At 37.4% G+C, this 23,452-nt stretch overlaps 1 protein-coding gene across 1 annotated transcript; it reads left to right on the plus strand.

Annotated features, from left to right (window-relative positions):
• The first annotated feature begins 382 nt into the window (after window positions 1–382).
• Window positions 383–23,452, plus strand: pax3b (paired box 3b). The gene is made up of 9 exons (XM_081371310.1): window positions 383–696; window positions 2,034–2,269; window positions 2,451–2,577; window positions 3,115–3,264; window positions 14,519–14,718; window positions 14,796–14,961; window positions 15,051–15,238; window positions 20,904–21,132; window positions 22,334–23,452. The coding sequence occupies exons 1-9, from the start codon at window positions 612–614 to the stop codon at window positions 22,366–22,368; spliced, it is 1,416 nt and encodes a 471-aa protein (XP_081227436.1). The 5' UTR covers window positions 383–611; the 3' UTR covers window positions 22,369–23,452.

Below are 23,452 nucleotides of genomic sequence, written 5' to 3' on the forward strand. Positions count from 1 at the left end.
GAGAGAGAGAGAGAACTGAGAGAGTTAAATCAGTCAATCATGAATAACTTTTCATTTAAATTGCTTCATTCTGAGTTTCTATCTTTAAAATACGTTATAATAAATCATGTTACGAGATTGATTTAGGCCTAATATAAATTATATATATATATATTACTGTTTTTAAAGTAGTCTAATATTTTTTTGTAGAATTTATTCTCTGAAATATCTTCAAAGTCCACTTTGGAACGCTCAGAAATCTTCGACCAATCAGCTCTCGGTTACGGAATCCTGTGGACCAATCAGAACGCGCTGTTCGAGTAATAGACAAGGAGGTCTCTGCAAACTAATGAATGTCTCAGTAGTTTGAGAACTCGCGCTCATCCCAAACGTCTGCTAATAACAATAACGCGGCGATTATAATTCTCCTCAATGAGAACAACCAAAGGACCACAAACGTGGAGAGGCTGCATCTGATTGATAACTTTTCATTCCATCCTACTTTCTATTTTCCTTGAGGGATACAAAAAGATCATTGGAGCTTATATTTTTGTTTTTGTTTTTTGATCGTGGAATATTTACATGTATTTTTAAGCCCTGGTGGTTTGGCTGAAGTGCACTTTTAGTCAACAATGAACGGCTTGGCAGGGACCGTTCCCAGGATGATGCGTCCATCTCTCTCTCAAAACTATCCCCGCACTGGCTTCCCTATGGAGGGTAAAATACATTAGCCTACATTAAAAACAATGCACATTAAAATAATTTAATTTAATAGTAGAAATTTGAGGTCAAATGTAAACTATGTTTGGAATTGGGGTTGCATAAGTGCTGAAAACGGTGATGTTATTTTTCTAAATGTTTTTAATTTAGATATTAAACGTTTGTTAACATACATACACACATTTTGTTACAATGTTAAAAACATAAATTGAATTATGTAATTATAAAAAAAAAATATATGAAATAAAAAGAAATGTTCTTCAGTGGTTCTTTGGATGAGCAAATAACCCTTCTTATTTAGAAACAATAGCTGATGTTAGATTAGTACATTCGGTTCTTCAGACCAATGTGTTGATTTCTGTTACTCTAAAACACTTTATTAACACTTATTTGTCTTAACATGGTAACACTTTATTTTAGTGTCCTTGTTACATGTTACAACTAAATTTTGCATAATTACATGCAACTATCCCTAAACACATACAGTGTAACAAAGACACATTAAAATAAAGTGGTTACTCTTTATTTTAAGGAGTCTTTGTTACACTGTAATTATACATTTAAGTATAGAGTAATATTAAGTAGGCTAACTACATGTTAAGGTTAGGATGAGGGTTATTACTAAGGTAACTGCATGTAACATATGTAACAATGACACTGTAAAATAAAGTGTTACCAAATAAAATGTAACCAAAAGTTGTAAGGTAAAGTTCTGGCTATGAACATATTTAATTGGAATAATAATTTTTATTTGTTTTCATCATTAACAACAGATTTGTTTCCATTTAACTTTTTCGCATATTTACTGCCATTTCTATTTTGTTTTATTTAGCTAAATTCTAATGCCATTCAAAATAGCATGGAAAAGCTATTTTGATTGTAACCAATTTGCACAGATTTTATTTTAGGCTACCTAAAACGGTGACACTTTTACAGTGGTCTTGTTACACGTTACATGTAGTTATACTGTAGTAATAACTATAAATTATGAATAATTACACGCAACTAACCCTAAACCAACCCCTATTCCTAACCCTAACCTTATAGAAAGTAGGCCTGTAGTTAATTATTATTACACACTAGCCTACTTAAATGCATAATTACACTGTAACACTTAAAATAAAATGTAACCCCTTACACTTTAAAACAATTACTGATGTGTTTTTAAGGCAATACGAATTATGTCAGGGAATTAAATGCACATGCATGGAGCCTAGCTCTTCCTAGCACACTTAAGTTGATTAGGGATAACTACAGCATAAATAATTTTTCAATCATGTTTGTGCATACTTCGATGACCGTCTCTGACATCATTTGAGTTTGCTTCGATGCAGTTTCAACTCCGATGGGTCAGGGTCGAGTCAACCAGCTCGGAGGAGTTTTCATCAACGGCCGGCCTCTCCCGAACCACATTCGGCACAAGATAGTGGAGATGGCCCATCATGGGATCCGGCCGTGCATGATATCCCGCCAGCTCAGAGTCTCTCACGGATGCGTCTCCAAAATTCTGTGCCGGTATCAGGAGACTGGATCCATCCGGCCTGGAGCAATCGGCGGGAGTAAATCCAAGGTGAGGCCCTGAAGTGCGGATTCATCTATTAGGCTACAGCTGGCGCGCAGGAGTTTTGTGAGCAAACTCAAAGCAACTGGTCGACCGAAAGCGTAGCGCTGACATTATGACATAACGAGAGTCTTTGAACTGAATCAGGCACATTGTTGACTGTTTTTTATTTTTATATTATTTTTAACAGACTACTTCTCCAGATGTGGAGAAGCGCGTTGAGGAATATAAACGGGAAAATCCCGGAATATTCAGTTGGGAAATTCGGGATAAACTGCTCAAAGAGGGAATTTGTGACCGGGACAACGTACCATCAGGTATGGGATAAACATAATCAAATAGGCTGGAAAGTGTGCGAATTATTCATGTTAGGCTACTTGCTGACATTTACGGGATTAAAAATAGATTTAGGTTATTTCATCAGGTTAGCCGTCAACTATAGGCTATCTCAAAGTAGGGCTAAAAATAAAAAAGTTTTTTTTCTAAAATTTGTTTAATCTATAATTTAAAAAAAAATTGAGAAATAAACAATGACAATATTTATGTTTTGTCAATATTCGCTCGAGTACGATTTCTGTTCGCGAGCGTTTAATTGCTCAAGTTGCTGAACTGTTTTCAACATTTTAGTTACCACAAATATTTCATTGCTCACCCTGGTTAATTTCTTGTATAACTTTTTTGGTTACTGAAACGTTTGTGAACGTTGTTAAAATGTTTATTTATATGTAAAAAGAAAACATAATAAGAGCACTTACACATTCTGTTCAACGTTTTTATTGAATGCTTGAAGAAAAAAAAAAACATTAACAACAATTATCATCATTGTCATAACATTTTGTTCAACTCTTGTTCAGTGAGTTCATTAAGCCGCATCATGAGAGGCAGATATGGCGGGAGAGGTGACGAGGAGGAGGATGAGGATGAAGAGGACATCGAAAAGCGTGAGCAAGAAGAAATCGCTCGCAGGAGCGGACACAGTATCGAGGGGATTCTAGCTGACAGATGTGAGTGGATCCTACACACTTTTTATAGCCAACTTAAAAGGGTTAATTCACGCAAAAATTAAAAGAATTTTGTTCATTTTCCGGAACACAAATGAAGATCTTTTTGATGAGATTTCTGTCCCTCCAGCTATAAAACTGACACTTTGACACTTCAAAAAGCTCATAAAGAGATCGCACATGAGAATGAACCTCATTGGTTCTTGTTGAAGCTCAAACGTGCTGCGTAACACGAGAATGAACCTCATTGGTTCTTGCAGAAGCTCAAACATGATGCATAACACGAGAATGAACCTCATTGGTTCTTGCAGAAGCTCAAACATGATGCATAACACAAGAATGAACCTCATTGGTTCTTGCAGAAGCTCAAACATGATGCATAACAGAGAATGACCCTCATTGGTTCTTGTTGAAGCTCAAATGTGATGCGTAACACGAGAATGACCCTCATTGGTTCTTGTTGAAGCTCAATGCGTAACATGAGAATGACCCTCATTGGTTCTTGCTGAAGCTCAAAAGTGATGCGTAACACGAGAATGAACGTCACTGGTTCTTGTTGAAGCTCAAACGTGCTGTGTAACACGAGAATGAACCTCATTGGTTCTCGCACGTCAAGCAAGCATGCTTGAGTTTCTGTTTACTAATGTGTGAGTTGATGAATGTTTAAATTTACATACAGACTGTTTCCAGACAGAACTCTGGCAGGATTGTAACTGATCTGAAGTTGTTGGAAAGTTGTGCCTCTTATTAAATTTATTAGAGGCACAACTTTCCAACAACTTCAGATCAGTTACAACCTAAGTTGTTCAAGCTATTTTCTAAATATAGCTTGAACAACTTTGGGCCTATAATGGTGATTACAACCGTTACAGGTTTCCATCACTTGGTATTGGTCAGCCAGTTACAAAAGACATAAATTACCCAGTCTACAGTTTTTTTTCTAAATGTGCTTGTAAATTCTTTAAAAAAGTGTTGTACATTAATATGTATATATATATAAAAAAATCATTTATAATTTTAATGATAAAAAAAATCTTACTACGTGCACTGTGCTAGACTAACTGGGACTGGTCATGGCACTTGCATATTGTTGCACTATTATTAGTTTGATTTTTTCTATTGCTCTCATTTGTAAGTCGCTTTGGATAAAAGTGTCTGCTAAATTATTAAAGGTAGGGTAGGTAGGATTTTTATAAAAAACTTTTTTTCAAATTTGTTTAAACTGTCTTTATATACTAATACATAATTAAAATGTAAGTGCTCTGAAAAAGAGAGTATAAAAATCAAGTGACTGTAGACCTTTTAATCTGCAATAAACACAGCTCATTATGTCCATTCGGGACGAAACAATTGATTGGTTTGGGCGACTGTCACTCACTCTCGCAACCATGACTACCACCCCTGTTGCTACAAGATCTGCCCATATGCGTGCGCACCAGTTTGATTTGAGGAGTGCAAGAGAGGCGCGGAACATAAAATTATGGCAGAGAAAGAGCATTCAAAATTCAAAGCACCTGCATATGCAGTCAGCGAAGGCAAACAAGGCAAAAACTACTTCCTCGGACCCTGGTTGCCCACACTCTTGAATGACCTCCTCTGCTTCGCCCTCGACCCCGGACCTGTCCTCGAACCGACGATGCGGTACTTGTCACCGGAGTGTAACGTTAGTCCTCATCAGAGTCAACAATGTTTTCATCATGGAAACTCTTACATGCAAAACACCGTATATATTATGACTCTTACACGAAATTCACCTTCATCACTGTGTAACTGATGGTAATGGAAAAACGTATATCAATGCAACCTAGCTTTGCCTTATAAATATAGCTCGTTACCGAATCAAACAAAGTATATTTTAAACTTTACCAGTATCGATATGCTAGCTTGATAGTGAGTACTAAAAGAAATCTTTTTTTTTTATATTTATAGTGATAAAGTTAGGTATTTTATTACATGTGATTCTGACATCATGTCACTACATGCACTGCGCTCCTTCCTCTCCGCTCGTCTCAGGTAAATAAATGCGTCTTCCAGCTGAGCCTGAGCGTTTGGCGTCGCGCGTTCATGTTTTTATAGGGGCGTGGCTTTGGAAGGAGCCCAGAAGGGAGGGGGTGGAGTGAATGAAATAATTAGCTGTGTTTACAACAGCGGTGAGAGGTCTACAGACACTCGATTTTTATACTCTCTTTTTCAGAGTACTTACATTTTAATTATGTATTGGTATATAAAGACAGTTTAAACAAATTTGTAATGTTTTTTTTTTTTGAAAAATTCTACCTACCCTGCCTTTAAAAAGTAAATGTAAATAAAATTGTGCCTTTCTCAGCAAAACATAAAAAAAAAAAAAAAAAAAAAAAATGACAGACACAACAAGTGTCCAGAATACACATGTAGAATTCTTCAATAGTGTTAATAGCACCCCATGAGAGAATGTCCACAATGTGTAGAGCTGGATTCTATACAATTTAATTCCTTGAACAATGCATAATTATCATATTTCCATTTGTGTTGTTTCATAGTATTGATGACTTTACTATCATTCTAAAATGTGGAAAAATTCATAATAAACATTAAGTAGTCCAAACATTCGATTGGTAGTGTACAGAAATAACAGAAATGTGTATTCATTTGTAATATTTCTTCTAATCCATTCAATCATTTATTTTTATTAAAATGAGTTAGATTAAGTAATAATTCATAAATTGACAAACATTATGGCAACAGGCATGAAGAGAGTGGGAGACAAAAACCACAGAACGAGTTAAACATGGGAAATCTGGAAAGAGGATGTTTATTGTGGCTGCAATGATAGATTCATTCTGCGAGTTCAGCATTTCACTTAAAATAATAAAAAATTAAATGTGTATACTAAAAATTATATTTGGTCATGTTTGGGAGAAAAAAAGAAAAGTGTCATAATTTACTCCCCCTCATGTCACTCCAAAACTTCTGACTTTTGTCTTCTGTGGAACTCTGAAGGAGAAATGATTAAAACAGACTTATTAAAATATGACAACACATGAATTGTTAAGAGGACAGGACAGCTGTACCATTTACTGTTCAAAGAGGCCTAAAAAACAGAGTAAAAGAGTCTATTTTTGCCTTCTGGATGAAGCCAACAGCTGGAGTGACTGATGTTTTGCTGTTCTATAATGATATTTAATGAGCTAACAGCCTATCTCTGCGTGACTAATTAAGGTGAACGTTATTTGACTGCCACCAATGCCCTGCTAACACCACTTCAGCTCCCTAAATAATACTGATCGGGATGCAGTGTCACACTTAATGGCGACGGGAGTTTATTAAAGGCTATTTCGGTCAATAGGGACCAGTGTTCTCCTCGGCTGTTCCTTCATGGCCCGGAGCGTCAGTCACAATGGGGGCGAGCCTCTCGTCATGCGCGCCTCCACAAAGCCCGTCCGTCACGCTCTGCCCGTCTCGCGATCCGAGAAAGACGAGTTGCCCGAGCCGATTAAATCAGGCTCTTTATTTGAACTTCACTTTCATCTGGCCAATGAGTCAAATGCGCCTCGCTCTTTTTCTCCTCCGTCCTCCCCATGCCCCGTTCTACCTCTCTTGGCCCGCGGCGCATTTTCGGTTAATATCTGTGGGCCGTTGTCTGTCCGTTTCATTCCCACCATCGCCCCTCCTTCTGTGGGAGACACAGACAGGCAAGTTGAGTTCAGTCTTTACACCCTTCTTTTGAACAGGCAGCAGCTTGATTCCTGAACCCTTTCCTTCATACTGGCTCCATATTTCATCTTAAAGACTCAAAGATGTTGGCGTGTGTGCGGGGAGGGAAATTTATTATCTTGGTTGTGTGAACATTAACAGTTCCATTTTGCAAACATTCTGGGAATGTTACTTTTGAATGTTCTCTGGACCATCTTGTCACGTTTACAAAGCGTGCAACTAAAATGAAGCTCCATGAATGATTTTTGAAAGCATAATTAAAGACCAGATAACTTTGGACGGATGTCCTTTTAACTTTACTGGAAGAATGTTTGTTTGGAACTTTAAGAGAACCCGTAACACTTTATGTATGTTTTTGTATACTTACCATAGTAATAACAGTAAATTATGCACAATAACATGCAACTAACCCTCAACCAAACCCTAATCCTACCCTAACCCTATAGTAAGTACATGTTGTTAATTAATATTACTCTGTACTTAAATATATATAATTACACTGTAACAGTGACACCTTAAAATAAAGTGTAACCAGAGAACGTTCCCTGTTAGCTGGGATAAAGCATTGTATTATATTGGAGTTGATGCATTTAAATATGGCCAGAATATAAAATGCTACTTTAAAAAGTGTAAAATGATTGACACTCCTATAATACGGACATATGCACACGCCGCCAAGCATATGCACATGCACAAACATGCAAACACATGCATGGATGCACACACACGTACACAAGCATTCACAAACAGTGCCAACTGGCCCAGCGCGGGATGGTTTGTGTGGCACCATGGAGTGTGCAGTCAGCGGCTCGTAATTTACTCTGAAAGCCGAAGCAAACACAAGCACATGCACACAAGCACAAAAACACAAATGCACCACCAGGAAGACCTAAAGAAGGAAACTTCATCCAGACTAAATTGGCAAGACAAAGCCTGAACTGAAAACAGGATTGAAAAGTGACGTTCATTAAGGCCTGATGTTGTTTAAGTACTGGAGAAGTGGTTGCTAGGCGGTTGCTATGATTTTCTGTGTGGTCCAAAGATACTTTACCTGCATAAAAACAGTGTATTCACATAAAGCTATATACTATATAGCAAATCTAGGCTGCATGATTGTTTATATCATTGCAAAAATGTGAACTGTATTGGATATAAGTATCTCCAACTTTATCCGCATGCATAAACATACAGGCCTATTTATATGATATAGAAAATCTCAACTGCTTGATTGCTTGTGTCATTGCAAAATGTTAAATAAATTATCGCCCAGCTGTAATATGCTAAATTTGGCATGAAGATATTAAGATATTATAAATATTACCATCATGATTTCCTGTAATGCTGCTTTGAAACAATGGGCCAGATTTATTAACAGCTTGCACCAGCGCAAACCTTCTTTTGGCGTTAAAAAAATACGGTCAGGATTTACTAAAGACATGCAGTGAAAAATTAGCGCTTAAACGGCGTGGACAGGGTTATTTTTGCATTTGTAGCTTCCCTTTTAAATTTATGGGAGGATAATTTTTAAATCAATCATGCAAGGTGATTTACTAAGGTTTGCGCTAGTTAATTTACTGGTATTATCGCCATTATATATCACCAAAAAAGCATGTCTTAAACCAGACGCTAATTTGCGCTGCTCTTGATAGATTGTGTTGGTCGTTATGGAAATGATCCGGATTAATTTGCGTGTCGTCAGTAGATCACATGCAGAACTTTACACTCCCATCGGTGCTTTTATAGGATTGTGTTAACGCTAATTTGTCCTGTTTAGTAAATCTGGACCTATGAGTATTATAAAAAAAACTGACTTGACTCCACACACCTAAGTTGCTAAGGAAGGAATCTTCAATGGGATTTTTTTCAGTCTGATCAGATAGGAAATATATATGCAAGTCTGAACATGCCGAAGCAGTATCTTGTAATCTCTAGGAGTTACATGTGAACAATTTGGTCGTGGGTTTGGAATTGTGAAATTATGGATTACAGAGTAACATTTTTATCTTATTTGAGATATTAATGCATACATTGTTTCTTTTTCTGATAAAAAGAGAGACAGACAGTGAAAGGATTACAGTGAGATGGACAATGTGGGGAAACCCCCCAAACCAAACTGTCTCCATTGTGTCCAGTGTGCAGTGTCAGGGTCAGCAGACTTAGGAATCCGTGTCTGCTTGTGTTCAGGCCCTGAAGGCAAAATTACAGTGTGTGTGTGTGTGAATTATAACACAGACAGCACGAAAACAACAGAGAGAGTTCAGGATGGCTGCTATTTATTGGATTGCTGATAACTGAACCTATTATCAAATATGAATCAACTCACCCAATCACAAAGTGCAGTTTCCTTCTCAATTTGCTAAGAAAAACTTGTTTTAAGTAGTGAATACTTAAAGGAGACAGTCAGCAAACACTTGTCTGAATATGTGTTTTCAATTGGTAAACAGAGCGGTTTGAGGTCACTGGCGTTTGACCTCCAGGGAGCAAAGGTCACATTGGTGTATGTTTAGAGAGGCAGGTGACTACTTCCTGTTTTAACTCCTATTCCCTTCAGCATAAAACACTGACTATGTTTGCAATAGCATCTTACAATCTGTTCATAGTATGCACATTTTCTGTGAGCACAAAATGAATTGCCAAAATGTGCAATATACACACCGCATGGAATACTATATCCTACAATGCAATGCACTCCTTCTCCAGTGTGAAGTAATATATTAACAGCAGTCTTTTTCTTGACTCATTATTTGATCGGACTGACATACACTGCCATTCTAAAGTTTGGAGTTGGTTTGATTTTTAATGTTTGTAAAAAAATCTCTCATGTTCCCCAAGGCTGCATTTACACTGTAAAAAGTGAATAGTTGGATCAACTTAAAAAAATTACTTCAATTGGCAACACCTAAATAAATTAAGTTTTCTCAACTTAAATTATCACGTTTTTCATGATAATTTAAGTTGATAAAACTTAATTTATTTAGGTGTTACCAATTGAAGTAATTTTTTTAAGTTGATCCAACTATTCACTTTTTACAGTGTATTTGATCAAAAATACAGTAAAAACAGTAAAATTTTGAAATATTTTTACAATTTAAAATAAGTGTTTTCTATTTGAATATATTTAAAAATGTAATTTATTCCTGTGATGAAAGCTGAATTTTCAGCATCATTACTCCAGTCTTCAGTGTCACACGACCCTTCAGAAATCAGTATATTTGCTGCTCAAGAAACATTTATTATTATTATCAATGTTGAAAACATGTGCTGCTTCATATTTTTGTGAATACATTTTTTTGTCAGGATGTCACTTTTTTTATCAATTTAATGCAACCTTGCTGAATATCCACCCTTGCTTTTGAACCGCAGTCAATGCATTTCTACACAAACTTGGATTCAAGCTGCAAAATAATCATCTGTAATTGATAACTTGATGCCAGTGGCCAAATTAAACGTGCCATGTGATGAGGCCATAGCGTGCACCATACCACTGTTCGAAATGTTTATCGTTGCATACACACTAGCTTCTTTTACATAAGTCACACAACCAAAAAAGCAAAGAAAAAGAGGCTAAACAGACGAAGAGCACATTTGGCTCAGAGCTGAAACGTGTGGTTGTTTGAGGGCAGCTGCGAGGGTCACAGTTGCTCTTTAGCAAGTCAAGTCCTCCCTCTGTTTCTCTCTGTTCCTAAACGCTGGGGGGCAGATGGGCCCACGAGCTGTCACTCATCCTTTCTGTCTCCGGCATCTGTTAGTTCTCTATGTACTGCTTAATGTAGTCGGGCAGTCACTCAGCCGGCCTCGGCGCTGAAACGGACCCGCCTCGCTCTCCCCTCTTCGAGACGCTGCATTTGTTCCCAAGCTTTCTTTTGTTCCCCTCTTTGTCTTTCTTTTTGGGCCGTTTTTGATGGCGAGGGGGCATGTCATTGGCTCAATTAGCCCTCTTCATTACCTGCCCCCAAGAGAATCAGAGGAACACACACCAAAACACAAACTCAGAGCGCTACACACGCACATATGGTTTTATCTTGGACCTCTGCCGCTTGCCACAGACCAAAGTTAAGCTAAGAGGATTTTCTTCCTCAGTATTTTTGTCTTGTTTCCCATTCCAAAAATCTAAACGTTCTTAGTTTAAGATGCATTTACTTTAGAAGGAAAATTACATAGGATATTAAGTCTTATTTTCATAAAAGTTTCATAAGAAGTGAAAGTGCTTATGCATTTGGAGTCCCACGGTATTAGGTGGATTTTGTGTGCATGGACGCACGAGGTAAATGTGCTCGGGGTGATGTTTCGCCTCCAAATATTGAATTTAAGCGACGAGGGCCCAGAGCTGAAAAGAAACTTTGGAGATGCTTTTAGTGACCGCACCGTTTACATAGCGGAGGGCTAAAATATCTAAGCAAGACCTTAAAACACATACTCGTGTGCACTACACGCTAACTTTACATGCCAAAGACCTGAAACACACACACACATTCAAAGGCAAACACACACTCTTGTGTATTTACAGAAGGCAGAATATCTCTAGATTGTCCAGTGGTTCCATTTCCATGACGCTTGGGTTTTTGGTTCTGTGTGTTTAGAAACCTGCGGTCTGTTTTCTTCTGCCTGAATTAAACCTGTGTTTACTGTTTGCTCTTTCCTTCTGTTTATTCATTTGCATTGATTCTGGTTCACTCAGCAAAAATATAAAACTGCAATTGCTTACTTATTTTCAACCAGATGATCAGGTGTCAAAAATGAACATTTTGACACAAAAAAGTGCTCCTAAAATGACAAAAAGCACCATAAAAGTATCATAAAAGCAGTTCATGCAACTTGTGCACAATATTTCAAGTCATACAATAGATTTGTGTGAAAAACTGATCAAAATGATTGTTCACTGATAATCTTCTCTTCTGGTGTCAAATCTCATTTGAGACTGCATTTTTCCAGTTTGCCACATTGCAATCACTTTACGTGATGTGAGAACGCTGTTTGATATCAATAATGTCTAGGGTATATTTACATTTATGTAATGTATATATACATTTATATAAACATATTAAAAAACTTAATTAAAAACAGCACAGAAAACCGCAGCCTGTTTGATCACAACCTAGTGTATACCAACAGAATATACTGTGTATATATATATATATATATATATATAATTTGTAAAGTCACTTAATCACCCTAAATACATTACACCTAAACTAAATATAACCTAAATACACCTAAACTAAATTTAAGTGTTAAATCCTGTAGAAATATCTCCACTTACCAGTTTTCACAGTTTAAATCACCATCTACTTTTATTTTATGGAAATAAAATAAAAAATCGGTCTTCATGCCTATTTATGTGAGTGCACAGAACTAGAAAACCCTGTACGACTCATTATTCAGCTCTCATTCCTTGAATGGATGGATCAGAATCAGTTTTGAGTGGAATTCAGATCTTTGAATTATCTGTGTCCGCATCCAGATCTGAAGTTTCAGGTGCTTCTGTGCTTCTTGTGAATGGGTTTTTGAAGAGATTTAGCACTGGCCCAGCCTTTCCATTTTTGCCCCACACACACCCACCTTTGGCCTTCTGTATGCCCCTTCCACCCCCTCCAGGGCAGGTGACGGCCTCCACTGAGAGCCCTGGCCGTCGTGACGGATTCCACAGATGGAGCGTGCAAATCAATCCAACAAAGACTGAGGGGAAGAGAGAAAGAGAGAAAGAGAGAGAGATATTGACTAATAGATCAATGTCTGAAGATTATAAATTATATAAATATGAATCTCTTTTAATTCCAGCCCCATGAATATATAGTTACCAGCTTCTCCTTTTGGCATGTGTTGTTGTGAAGTCATTCCAGGCTGATGAACAGTTTTCCACAGAGTTCAGCGTTCCCTAAGCCAAATCCCTGTGAAATTGTTGGAATTTCCCATAGTTCTCGATGAGTCCTCATAGGTACAATGGCTGATTTCTGTTTAAAACAAGAAAAACATTTCAACTTTAACTTTTTTTTACGAAGACATGTATCAGGTTTGATTTATTAATTGTTTTCTTTTATAGGTTTTTCTTCTTATTTTCTATTAAATATGATCATCCAGCGCGTTGCTTCTTTCTTTTCTCCTCTGTATTTCTCTTTCATCCTGTTTAAAAACATCCTGTCCCTGTCCTTAAAAGGACAATTTTTTTTTTCGCATTTTATGTTCCCTCCTGCAGCTCTCTCTAATTGTGTTTTATTGACTGTTGCACTTTGGTTTTTCAGTTACTGAGGAAAAATGACAGATAAAAAACAGACAATGAATTACTGTGACGCAGAAATAAGCCTGGCTCTGAAGTCTTTCAAGAAAAGATGTGAAGAAGCTCATCAAATTCTCCCTCATAAAAGCGCTACAGCAATAAAAATGAGAAAAAGCTACTAAAGCATGTTTGTTTTGTAGTTCTGCCCGTTGAGGAATGTCTTTTGTGCCTCTGCTTGTTTGTATTTGTATATTTTGTAGGTCGACGACTTTACATGATTGTATAAAAGGCGATTTACCATAAACCTCTGTTGTTTCCAAAATAGTAAAAAACACAATCCAATTAAAATATTTGTTTAATTTGTTTTTATTACACATTAGAAAATTGTAGAAAATTATATAATTTATAATTTTCTAAACAATTTTATAACATTTTACAACATGTAAAAATTGTATAAATATATATGCACAAAAAAACATATGTGAAAAAACATAATTTACAGACAAATAATTATGAAATTGTAGTGATGCATCTGCTGTCAGAACCAGTAAAGTTAGCTGTCAACAAAAGTTTCTTTGTGAATTCTCCATCACACTATAACTCATTTACAAATCAAAATGCTCCGAATAAATATGTAATCCTCTGATGCGATAAAATGAATCATCCACTTGTTTCTGATGCTGGAATCCTTCTGAAGTCTCTACAGAGACACAAACAAGCTGTTTAAACTGGACGCTTCAAAGCGATCGCTCTTTCATTCTTCCATTTGTCTTGTTGTCGACAGACTCAAGTGCGTGGAGTATGTCAGAAACTGAACACGCATCTGTATACTGGACCCAGTGTAGACAGTGCCAGTGATTATAATGGATTCTATTTGCTTTTGACGCAACACTCACATCAAGTGTAGGCAAATGTCAGCCGTTTAAGTGACAGAATGCCAGTGGGCGGGGCCTATGGTGTGATGATGTGTAACTATTCCTTACATTTGGTGCCGTGACCCGGATGGGAGTGAGGTTTAGGGGCGTGATTGTAACGGATGTAGGCCATTATGAACTGTACGTGTAAACCTCAATCCCATGATCTCAAGAGGCGAGCTAGTGACTGCGGTCTTTAGCGTCTTTGTTAGCGCACCCGCCTCCCGAATCCCGTTCGAATCCCGCTCGGAGTGGGACTGGTTAAGTAGGACTGGTTAAACTTGCAGGATGTTTTATGTTTTAATGGTTCAAAGACCTCTTATATGTCAAAAGATCAAAGCAAATTTGATTTCTCATGCCATGACCCCTTTAAATAAATCTCTAAATAATCTAATAACAAATTCTCTATTCTTTGCACACTTTGCATGTGCTTCAGCGAGTCTGTCTGATGAAGGTTCAGAGGTGGAATCTGAGCCCGACCTGCCGCTGAAAAGGAAACAGCGGCGCAGTCGAACAACATTCACAGCCGAACAGCTGGAGGAGCTGGAGAGAGCTTTTGAACGCACGCATTACCCTGATATCTACACCAGAGAAGAGCTCGCTCAGAGAGCTAAACTTTCAGAGGCACGAGTACAGGTACAAATACACCTCAAAACGAATAGACAGAATTAAAAATTCCATATGAACTGTTTCCTATGTTTGTCTTTTCTCAGGTTTGGTTCAGTAATAGACGAGCTCGTTGGAGGAAGCAAGCGGGAGCCAATCAGATCATGGCATTCAATCACCTGATCCCTGGTGGGTTTTCACATCCGGCTATGTCCAGTCTCTCCCCGTATCAGCTGTCAGAGAGCCCGTACCCACCCTCTGGCCTTTCTCAAGGTAAACATTTTATATATAAATTCCAATTTTACCTAAAATATATTGTGATGTATTGTGTAACCATTATTGGTGAATGTATCTGTTCTCAGATTCGAGTACTGTACACAGACCTCAGCCGCTCCCGCCGCATCAGAGTTCAGGAGGGGCGGGGCCAGAGGGCGGGGCTTCCTACTGTCTCTCGAGTCGCCATGGTTACGCAGGATATTCAGATACCTTTGGACCTCATAACAGTCACGCCAACTCATCCATCACGCATCATAATGGACTGTCTTCTCAGGTAATAAAGCCACAGAACTACTTTCTAGTCATTTTTTTATTATTTTTCCAGACCAGTTATGCCCGTTTCACACATACTCCGTTACGCAATATATTGCGTATTTTTTTAGAGCTTTCACACTGCACGCGGATGCGGTCCGTCGATCCGTTCCAGTTGCGGTGTGTATACAGCGATCGTTTCCACACCGAGTCTATTTTTGCTGTGCTGCACGCGCTGAATTAAAGTGACAGCGCATGTTTCGTGGTCAAAATTAACACAGATTGACATGAAAATATAATAATCTCACCATAAATGCATTTAATTAAATAAAATGTAGTAATCTCACCATAAATGTATTTAATTCAATACAAAAAAAGCAAGACCGGGGTAAAGCAAGGAAAACTTCTGAATTTGAAATAAAAATAGTGAGTATGTGTTTGTGGTAGAGCCGTGGATCAGTTATATATAAACCAATGGAGAAATGTAATTTATTTATTGACTTTTTTTAATGAAACATTTGTTTTATTAATAACTTTTCACATGAAGCTGACTCTATTCACAGGAATTACGTCAGTAATGTATTATCAGAAGTTCATCAACATAGAAAAGTAGTCCCACCTCAAAAGGACAATTTAGACACTTTACAGCTCAAATAACAAACGTTTTAACTGACAAATTAATCAAAACTATGAGCAGCAAACTGTCAAGAAACATTAATTCCTGTGGTAATCGGCAGCATGATAGAGCTCAAACCCTAAACCACTGCATACAAAAGTGCTAAATGTTATTTATATTTTTGGTGAAGCCCTTAAATCATTAAAAACATCCAGTTGAGAGTGACTCAGTGGAGGTGTAGTGGATCCCACCTGTTGACCCAAAGTTGAGTGTCAGTTTAATGGACTCTTCTGGCTTCTGTACAAACACACACTTCAAGGCGACGCATTACGCAGATAAATTCCTCCATCGCGGGTCATCTACGGGCCATTTTTCATTCGGTTATCTTTAGCTTTATCACTGGAACGTGCGAGGCAAAGCACAGAACACACTCTCATCTCACACACACACCCTCTTCAGTGTGATAGATCGGACAACTGACCCACACATGTTTCTCATTTGTAAAAGGAGCGCAGCAATTCCTCCACGGGGTGTTTGTCAAGAACACTGACAGTCCGCTGTGAATTACAGGTTTGACGGGTGTGAATGTATTACAGTCTCACATCCTCGCTGTCATCATCCATACAGTGGGAATACTAATACGTGAAAAATGTTGTTAAGATTCAAAGCATCCCAGTGTGATATTGAGATAGATCTTTCAATCTGTGCTGTCTTGCATGTATTTTTTTTTAAAGAAATTAATACTTTTATTCAGCATGGTTGAATTAAATTGATCAAAAGTGACAGTAAAGACATTTAAAATGTTATAAAGATTTCTATTTCAACTAAATACTGTTCTTTTGAACTTTCTATTCATCAAAGAATCCTGTCAAGGTTTCCACTAAAATATGAAGCAGCACAACTGTTTTCAACACTGATAATAATCAGAAATGTTTCTTGAGCAGCAAATCATCATAATATATTATTATAATATTATTTTAAAGGATCATGTGACACTGAAGACTGGCGTAACAATGCTGAAAATTCAGCTTTGATCACAGGAATAAATAATATTTTTAAATATATTACAATAGAAACCAGTTATTATAAATTGTATGCAGCTTTTTGATCTGTACTATATGTATATGAATGTGAATGTGTGTATTTACTGTGTATATACAACCAGCAAATATTTTAAATATTAAACCCACATAATGTGTATTTTCTGAAACTACAGTGAATTAAATGAAACTTAAAAAATTAAAGCTACTTAATTTAATTTGATTGGAAATATTACTAAATGCAAAAACTGCTCTAAAAAATAGTCTAACACTCATAGATAAACATACATAGAATTATCATTAGCGGCTGTTTTTATGGGCCGTTTATAAGTAAAGCCGTCCGCCATATGGGGATGTGAACGCTAGTCCGTGACTACCAGTGACGTGCGGTCTGGGTAGGCAAACTAGGCACTGCCTACCCTGCCAAAATTCAAAAATAAAATGGTTTATTAAATAATAAACTTGTATTTGTATTTTTACTGTTTATTCTTGTGATTTATATATGCAATATGTGTGTTATTCCAATTATTTAGACGTTATGATGACAAATGTAGCAGTTACGCATAATCAAATAAAAAACAAATCGTAGAATAAGCAGTGCTTTTACTGTCCATTCATTGCAGACGGCAAGCGAAAAACCCATGTTGCGCACGCGCACTTCGATCCTGTATTCTTTCACATGTACGTCAAAAAGCACAACTCTGCTGTGCCTTTGGACGTAAATATGGTATGCCCGTAACATCTCCGTAACATATCAGACATGGACCAATTAAAATCAAGATATTACTGGACATTTGCGCAGCTAACGTCATTAACGTTACACACCACAGATAGCCTACATGCCTAATCCCCGCGGCAAATTCAAAGCCAAAATGACAGCACCGGAGTTAAAAGGCTGTCATCAGAGAGTTAAATGTTTTAAATTGAGAGCCAGAGACTGTGCAAACTGAAGGCCCATAAAGATGAGTTTTACAAAGATGTGATCGACGTCTTCATGAGGAAATGGCGGCGGATGAATTTGATGTAGGCTACAAATAATCTACCGATTGGTGAGTCAAAAACTATTTTGGCCTTAATATTGAATTGATAAATATGGTTGAATTAATGCAAGCCATTTGACTTCATATTCAATTGAGCGGTGTGTGATTTTACTTTTGGCCGCTGTGCAACAAGTAAGGAATAATTGACGACAGGCCGTTGAATTATTAGAAAAATAATGCACACCCGAGGTGGTAATGCGGTCACGACGCGAAGCGGAGTGGCCGTTCACCTCGGGTGTGCATTATTTTTCTAATAATTCAACGGCCTGAAGTCAATTATTCCGCTTATACTACAGTTACCACACCTCGAAACATTGTTCAGATTATGTATTTCAAGACGTTTGTAAAGTTTTTGTCATTAAAACGCTCTTGTATGTAGGACTAATTTCTTACGCATCTAAACCAATGCCTCCGTTGCTAATTCCAAAACGTCATTTTAGAGTTAGTAACGGAGGTTTGAGCCACTGATAGCAGACTAATGCTGGACACACGACTAGCTGACACATTCTCTGACTGTTTTCATCGACTGCAGCAGATTTTAAACACCGACTCTGAACACAGACTGAACGCGCTGAACACGCGTTTGGGCATGATCAGTCATACGTATCAAATTACATTCATAACCGGCCTTAAAGTGTGTCCCCAGTTATTAATGCAGTTATTAGAGAGAGAGATGTTGCAATAATGAGACAGAAAAGCATGTGCGTCAATATTATTATTTATTTATTAATTCAATTCCTTTTAATTAATTCGAATTCATTCTTTTTTTTTTCCTATTATTGACAGATGACAGACTAGCCAAATAAATGAAACACAAAGCCCTTTTAACAAGTAGGCCTATCAATAATTATTTATTTGTTATATTATCTGCAATAATAATCCGTGCTGCAGGATTATCCATTTATTTAGCCTATATTCAGTTTAATTTTCTATTGATTATAGATAGGAATATACTTTATTTGTTCAAATTAAACTGCATGTTTCCATTGATTGTGAAGCTAGACATTGAAAATTCCAGATCAAGCTCATGCGGCTAAATGTTTTTTTCTTGTTATGAATTGTATCCTATTTTCCGTTATTACCGTTAACTACGCGAAGTGATATGGAACTGTAATGCGGTCAAGACCTGCCTGGAACTACTTTAGCTGTGCGTTTCCCTGAAAATAATGCACGCCTTAGAACGTTCGTCAACCAATCAGATTCAAGCATTCAACGGCCCAGTAGTATAATAAGGATTAAGAATGGTTGCATTCTAATGCTGGAGTGGAGTGGACATAAACTACTGTTACTCGCGGTGTGTGCCTGTGCCGCGCTTGTGTGTGTGCGACGTGCGTGTATGTGTGTGTGTGTGTGTGTGTGTGAGAGAGAGAGAGAGAGAGAGAGAGAGAGAGAGAGAGAGAGAGAGAGACTGAGAGAATACACGCGATCCTGATTTGTACATTTCTTGATATGCCGCGCTTGTGCGTAATGTTTACTGTTATTATTAGCCTTTAAACAATAAATCAGGCAATCTTTCATAACTCAGTGCCTAGCCTCTTTAAGACATCACCGCACGTCACTGGTGACTACTTAAGAGCAAGTTATAATAAGTTATACACAAGTTATGCACATGAATGCATATCTATATCTGCAATAGACTTTAGCAGATGATTTTTACAACCATGGCTGTGCAATGTTGTGGCCTCTTGGAAAACTAATTGTGGCATCTACATATACACATCTATGATCACCACTGCCCAGATCACCACTCAGATTTTCAATGAAAAATTTTAGTTTAAATAGTATCCAGGAACAATGTAAATTTAAAGTGAAAAAAAAAAAATTCTGTTGCCTGCTAAATTTTCCAAAACTCGCAGAGAAAATCTTCCAGAGCTTCGGAAACAGAATTCCATCCCGGACTCGGCACATTTCACTCTGGGAAAGTGTTTAAGCGAGACCATGTGCGTGACCGTGTGTCTGTGTGTGTGTTGTACTGCGTTTACTGTGTCCTCTGATGTAATAGGATCCTGTAGCCTGGGAGACATGCTTTTCTCTTTCTGTTTCTATGCTAAGGTGCTTATTTGGTGCAGCGACTGGAGTGTGTGTTTATTTTGGCCATAATTCTGGTGGTAGATTCAATTATGCTTCAGGAACTTTTATTCCCCAGAGCACACATGCAACATTCCTGAAATGCAGCACAGTGTTTTCTAGGTTAAATAATAATGAGTACACACACACACACACACACACACACAGACACACACACACACGCACACACACACACACACACACACACACACACACACACACACACACACACACTGTACTGCCCTCTGGCTCCGTTCTAGTCCTAGAATCAGATTAAAAAATCCCCAAATTCAATTATTGTTTTTGCCTGATCAATTGCAGGTCACAGAGATCTACCCAGATATCTGTATGCAAGTGTGTGTGTGTGTGTGTGTGTGTGTGTGTGTGTGTGTGTGTGTGTGTGTGTGTGTGTGTGTGTGTGTGTTATTTTAAACAATACAGTCGCGGCTAGAGGCGCAACAAACAGCGTCTCGAGTCCTTTATTATTGCATACCAGCAGTTCTCAAAAACAGCTTTGACTGCCAACATTAAATTTTGTGCATATTGTACCAAAGACCTGTCCATTTAGAGGACACTCATTAATATGACAGATTTTTTTGTATTGATAATTGTGTTCAATTGGTGTTTTCCCCATATTTAGAATTTTGCATTGCTTTGAGTTTTAGGGTTAAAGGAAATGTCTGATTATATCATGGCTAAAAATTACAAGCACCTTTCCCATTTTTCTACAAATACCATGTATGATTATTAGTAAAATGGGATCATTTTGAAAAAAAAAATTGGCCTTCGAAATATTTTCTATGCACTTTTATCATTTTAAATGCTCTAATCCCATCCTCACATACTATGTAGAACAGACAGTGTGATTCGAATGAAGTCTCTCTCTCTCTCTCTCTCTCTCTCTCTCTCTCTCTCTCTCTGTAGGTCATGGGACTAATAACCCCAGCTGGAGTCACACACCAGAGCCAGGCTGAGTTTTCTCTGTCGTCTCTGGAGTCGTGTGTGTCCGTCAGCAGCTCGTGCCCTCAGCGCGTCGAGAACCTGTCGACTCTACCTGTCCTCTCTAACCTGCCCAGTCCTCAGCCCTACGGCCCGGCCTCCTTCTACAGCACAGAGCACAGCGCCCCCTACCAGTACAGCCAGTATGGACAAAGTAAGGTCGTTATTATTACTGTCAGCCTACTTTAACCTTATTTGATTTACAGGTTGAGTCTTTGTGCACATGCTCTGATTTCTGGAGGGTGTGTGTCCAATTCTTTGCATCATTTGCGGATCATATACCTCTGTCTTTTCCCTGCATGCACAATTTCTCAATAAATTAAAAAAAAAAGAATGAAAAAAGAAAAAAGAATCAAAAAATGAAAACATATTTTTTAAATCTGACACCAGTACCAGCAATTTTACACTGTTCATGACATAAAAATTACATAAAATTGCATATAATACGTTATTTATACATTATTAATTATTATTGTAAAAACATATTTTTTTAGATATTCTCTATATCAAAGGCATTCAAATATTTTATATAGCTAAAAAAATTATTTACATATTTATATATTATTCTATTTAAATAATATATTTATACAATTTAATATATAATGTAAAATCAATAAAATAATAATAAATAAATCACTTAATCTCAAAATCACTCTCCAAATATATTCTAATGATAATATAAAATTATAAGTTATTATATTTAATTAGTCAAAATTAGCACATGTATTTCCCGTTTACAGCTGCAAGACACAAAAAAACATTGCTACAGTAATAATCGTTATGTCGAACATTATCATTTTGATAGTGACAGTGTCATCTGTACACTGACAGAAAATCTCCAAAATGTGATCGTCACTCCCAATACTTGCAGTTTGTTTGTGACCTGATATTCTGAACCTGAACATGTAATAAGAGGGTAAAAGGCTTCACGCTCACATCAGATGTTTGGATATAGTTCTGTGTGATTTGCAGAGGTCTGATTCTGTAATATCTGGACTGGGTTTGCGTGTGTGTGAATGTCATGGTTGGATGCTAATCTCCTGTGGCAGTATCATGATGAGAAGCAGCTGCTCTTGTCTAACTCACTATCCCAGCTCACAGTCAGCTCATACAGTTACGCTCGGATGAAATGGCCGTCGCACAGATACGGCAGCTCTTTAATGAAGAGGAGGGTCAGCGTTTGCCAGCCTGATTACTGTGTCCAATGAACGGCACATGCTTTCTTTTAGAGTCCGGCAGCTGGAGTAACTCAAACATTATCAGACCAAATATTACTAAAGCTCTATATTACTCAAATAAATCATATAACTTTATTGATACATTTTCATCAAAATCCTCTTTTTCTTTTCTTCTAGATTCCTTTCATTATCTGAGGCCTGAAATTGCCTGAATGGGTCGTGCAACTCAACCGTCCCAAAGTCCTGCATTTTCAAAGCCGGAATTAGGATTTTTCACAGATATAGACTGAAATCCAATTTTTTTGACTTGGCAATACAAATAAAACTGTTACACCACAGGATGGCACATGCAGCCACACACACACACACACACACACACACACACACACACACACACACACACACACACACAGCCGGCAGATCAAAAGGGCTTTTGTCTGTCTAAAACATTCCCTTGAACTCTTCTTCAAAAGTCCTTCCAGTTGAATTATCCACAATCCCAGAAAACACAACAAGACAAGTTGAATCAAAATGAAAAAGGAGACATTTGTGTATGATTTTACTGCAAAACATGTTTAAGTGCAATATGAGAAATCGAAATGCATGACCATATTCATACGAGACATTCGCAGCCGTCCAAAGCAAGAGCGCGGAACGAGATCGGCCGTTCTCATGATGCCAGACACTCTGCCCACGTTGTAAATAAAAGACAAATATTTAAGAGCCGACAATGAACTTTTTCCTAACACATTCCTTGACATTTGAATGATGTTTTAGTTTTTTTTTTTAATGACAGATGATTGGAAAGTTCACAAACCATACATGTGTAACTTGTCTCTATTTACAGATATGACGAAACACACAGTCAAGTGACGTATGTACACAATTTCTTACGAAAACCATCCTGTCAGGTCTGAAATATAAACACTTATAACAGGCTTACCATAATGAATCAGGGTAAGACAAAAACACATTTCGGGAGAAGAACAAATGTTTTGACTTTAAATGTTGTTAATTTTGAACAAAAAAGATGCATAGATGCTTTAAAGTGAGTTCGAAATCATACTGTCTGTTTTATTATACATTTCAAAAATAATTCCTTTAGCGGTGCTGCATTCGTGGTGTTGGAAAGATGCACTGTGAAAATTACTTTTTTTATTTTTAGTAAATATATTTCTACTGATTTGATATTATCTGATATGCTTAAGATTGCCATTTAAGTTTGTCCATCCCCACGATAATTACCCCCCCCCCCCCCCCCCCCTTGTTGTTTTTCTTCTTACAAGAGATGGTCAA

Source organism: Scardinius erythrophthalmus (assembly GCF_964197995.2).
Source record: "Scardinius erythrophthalmus genome assembly, chromosome: 7".
NCBI classification, from domain to species: Eukaryota; Metazoa; Chordata; class Actinopteri; order Cypriniformes; family Leuciscidae; genus Scardinius; species Scardinius erythrophthalmus.

Excerpts from the sequence above, each read along its gene's own strand:
- pax3b (XM_081371310.1), top strand. The coding sequence starts at position 612 with ATGAACGGCTTGGCAGGGACCGTTCCCAGGATGATGCGTCCATCTCTC. Across the intron at positions 697-2,033 it reads CACTGGCTTCCCTATGGAGG|TTTCAACTCCGATGGGTCAG; the intron begins GTAAAATACATT and ends GCTTCGATGCAG. Across the intron at positions 14,962-15,050 it reads ACCCTCTGGCCTTTCTCAAG|ATTCGAGTACTGTACACAGA; the intron begins GTAAACATTTTA and ends ATCTGTTCTCAG.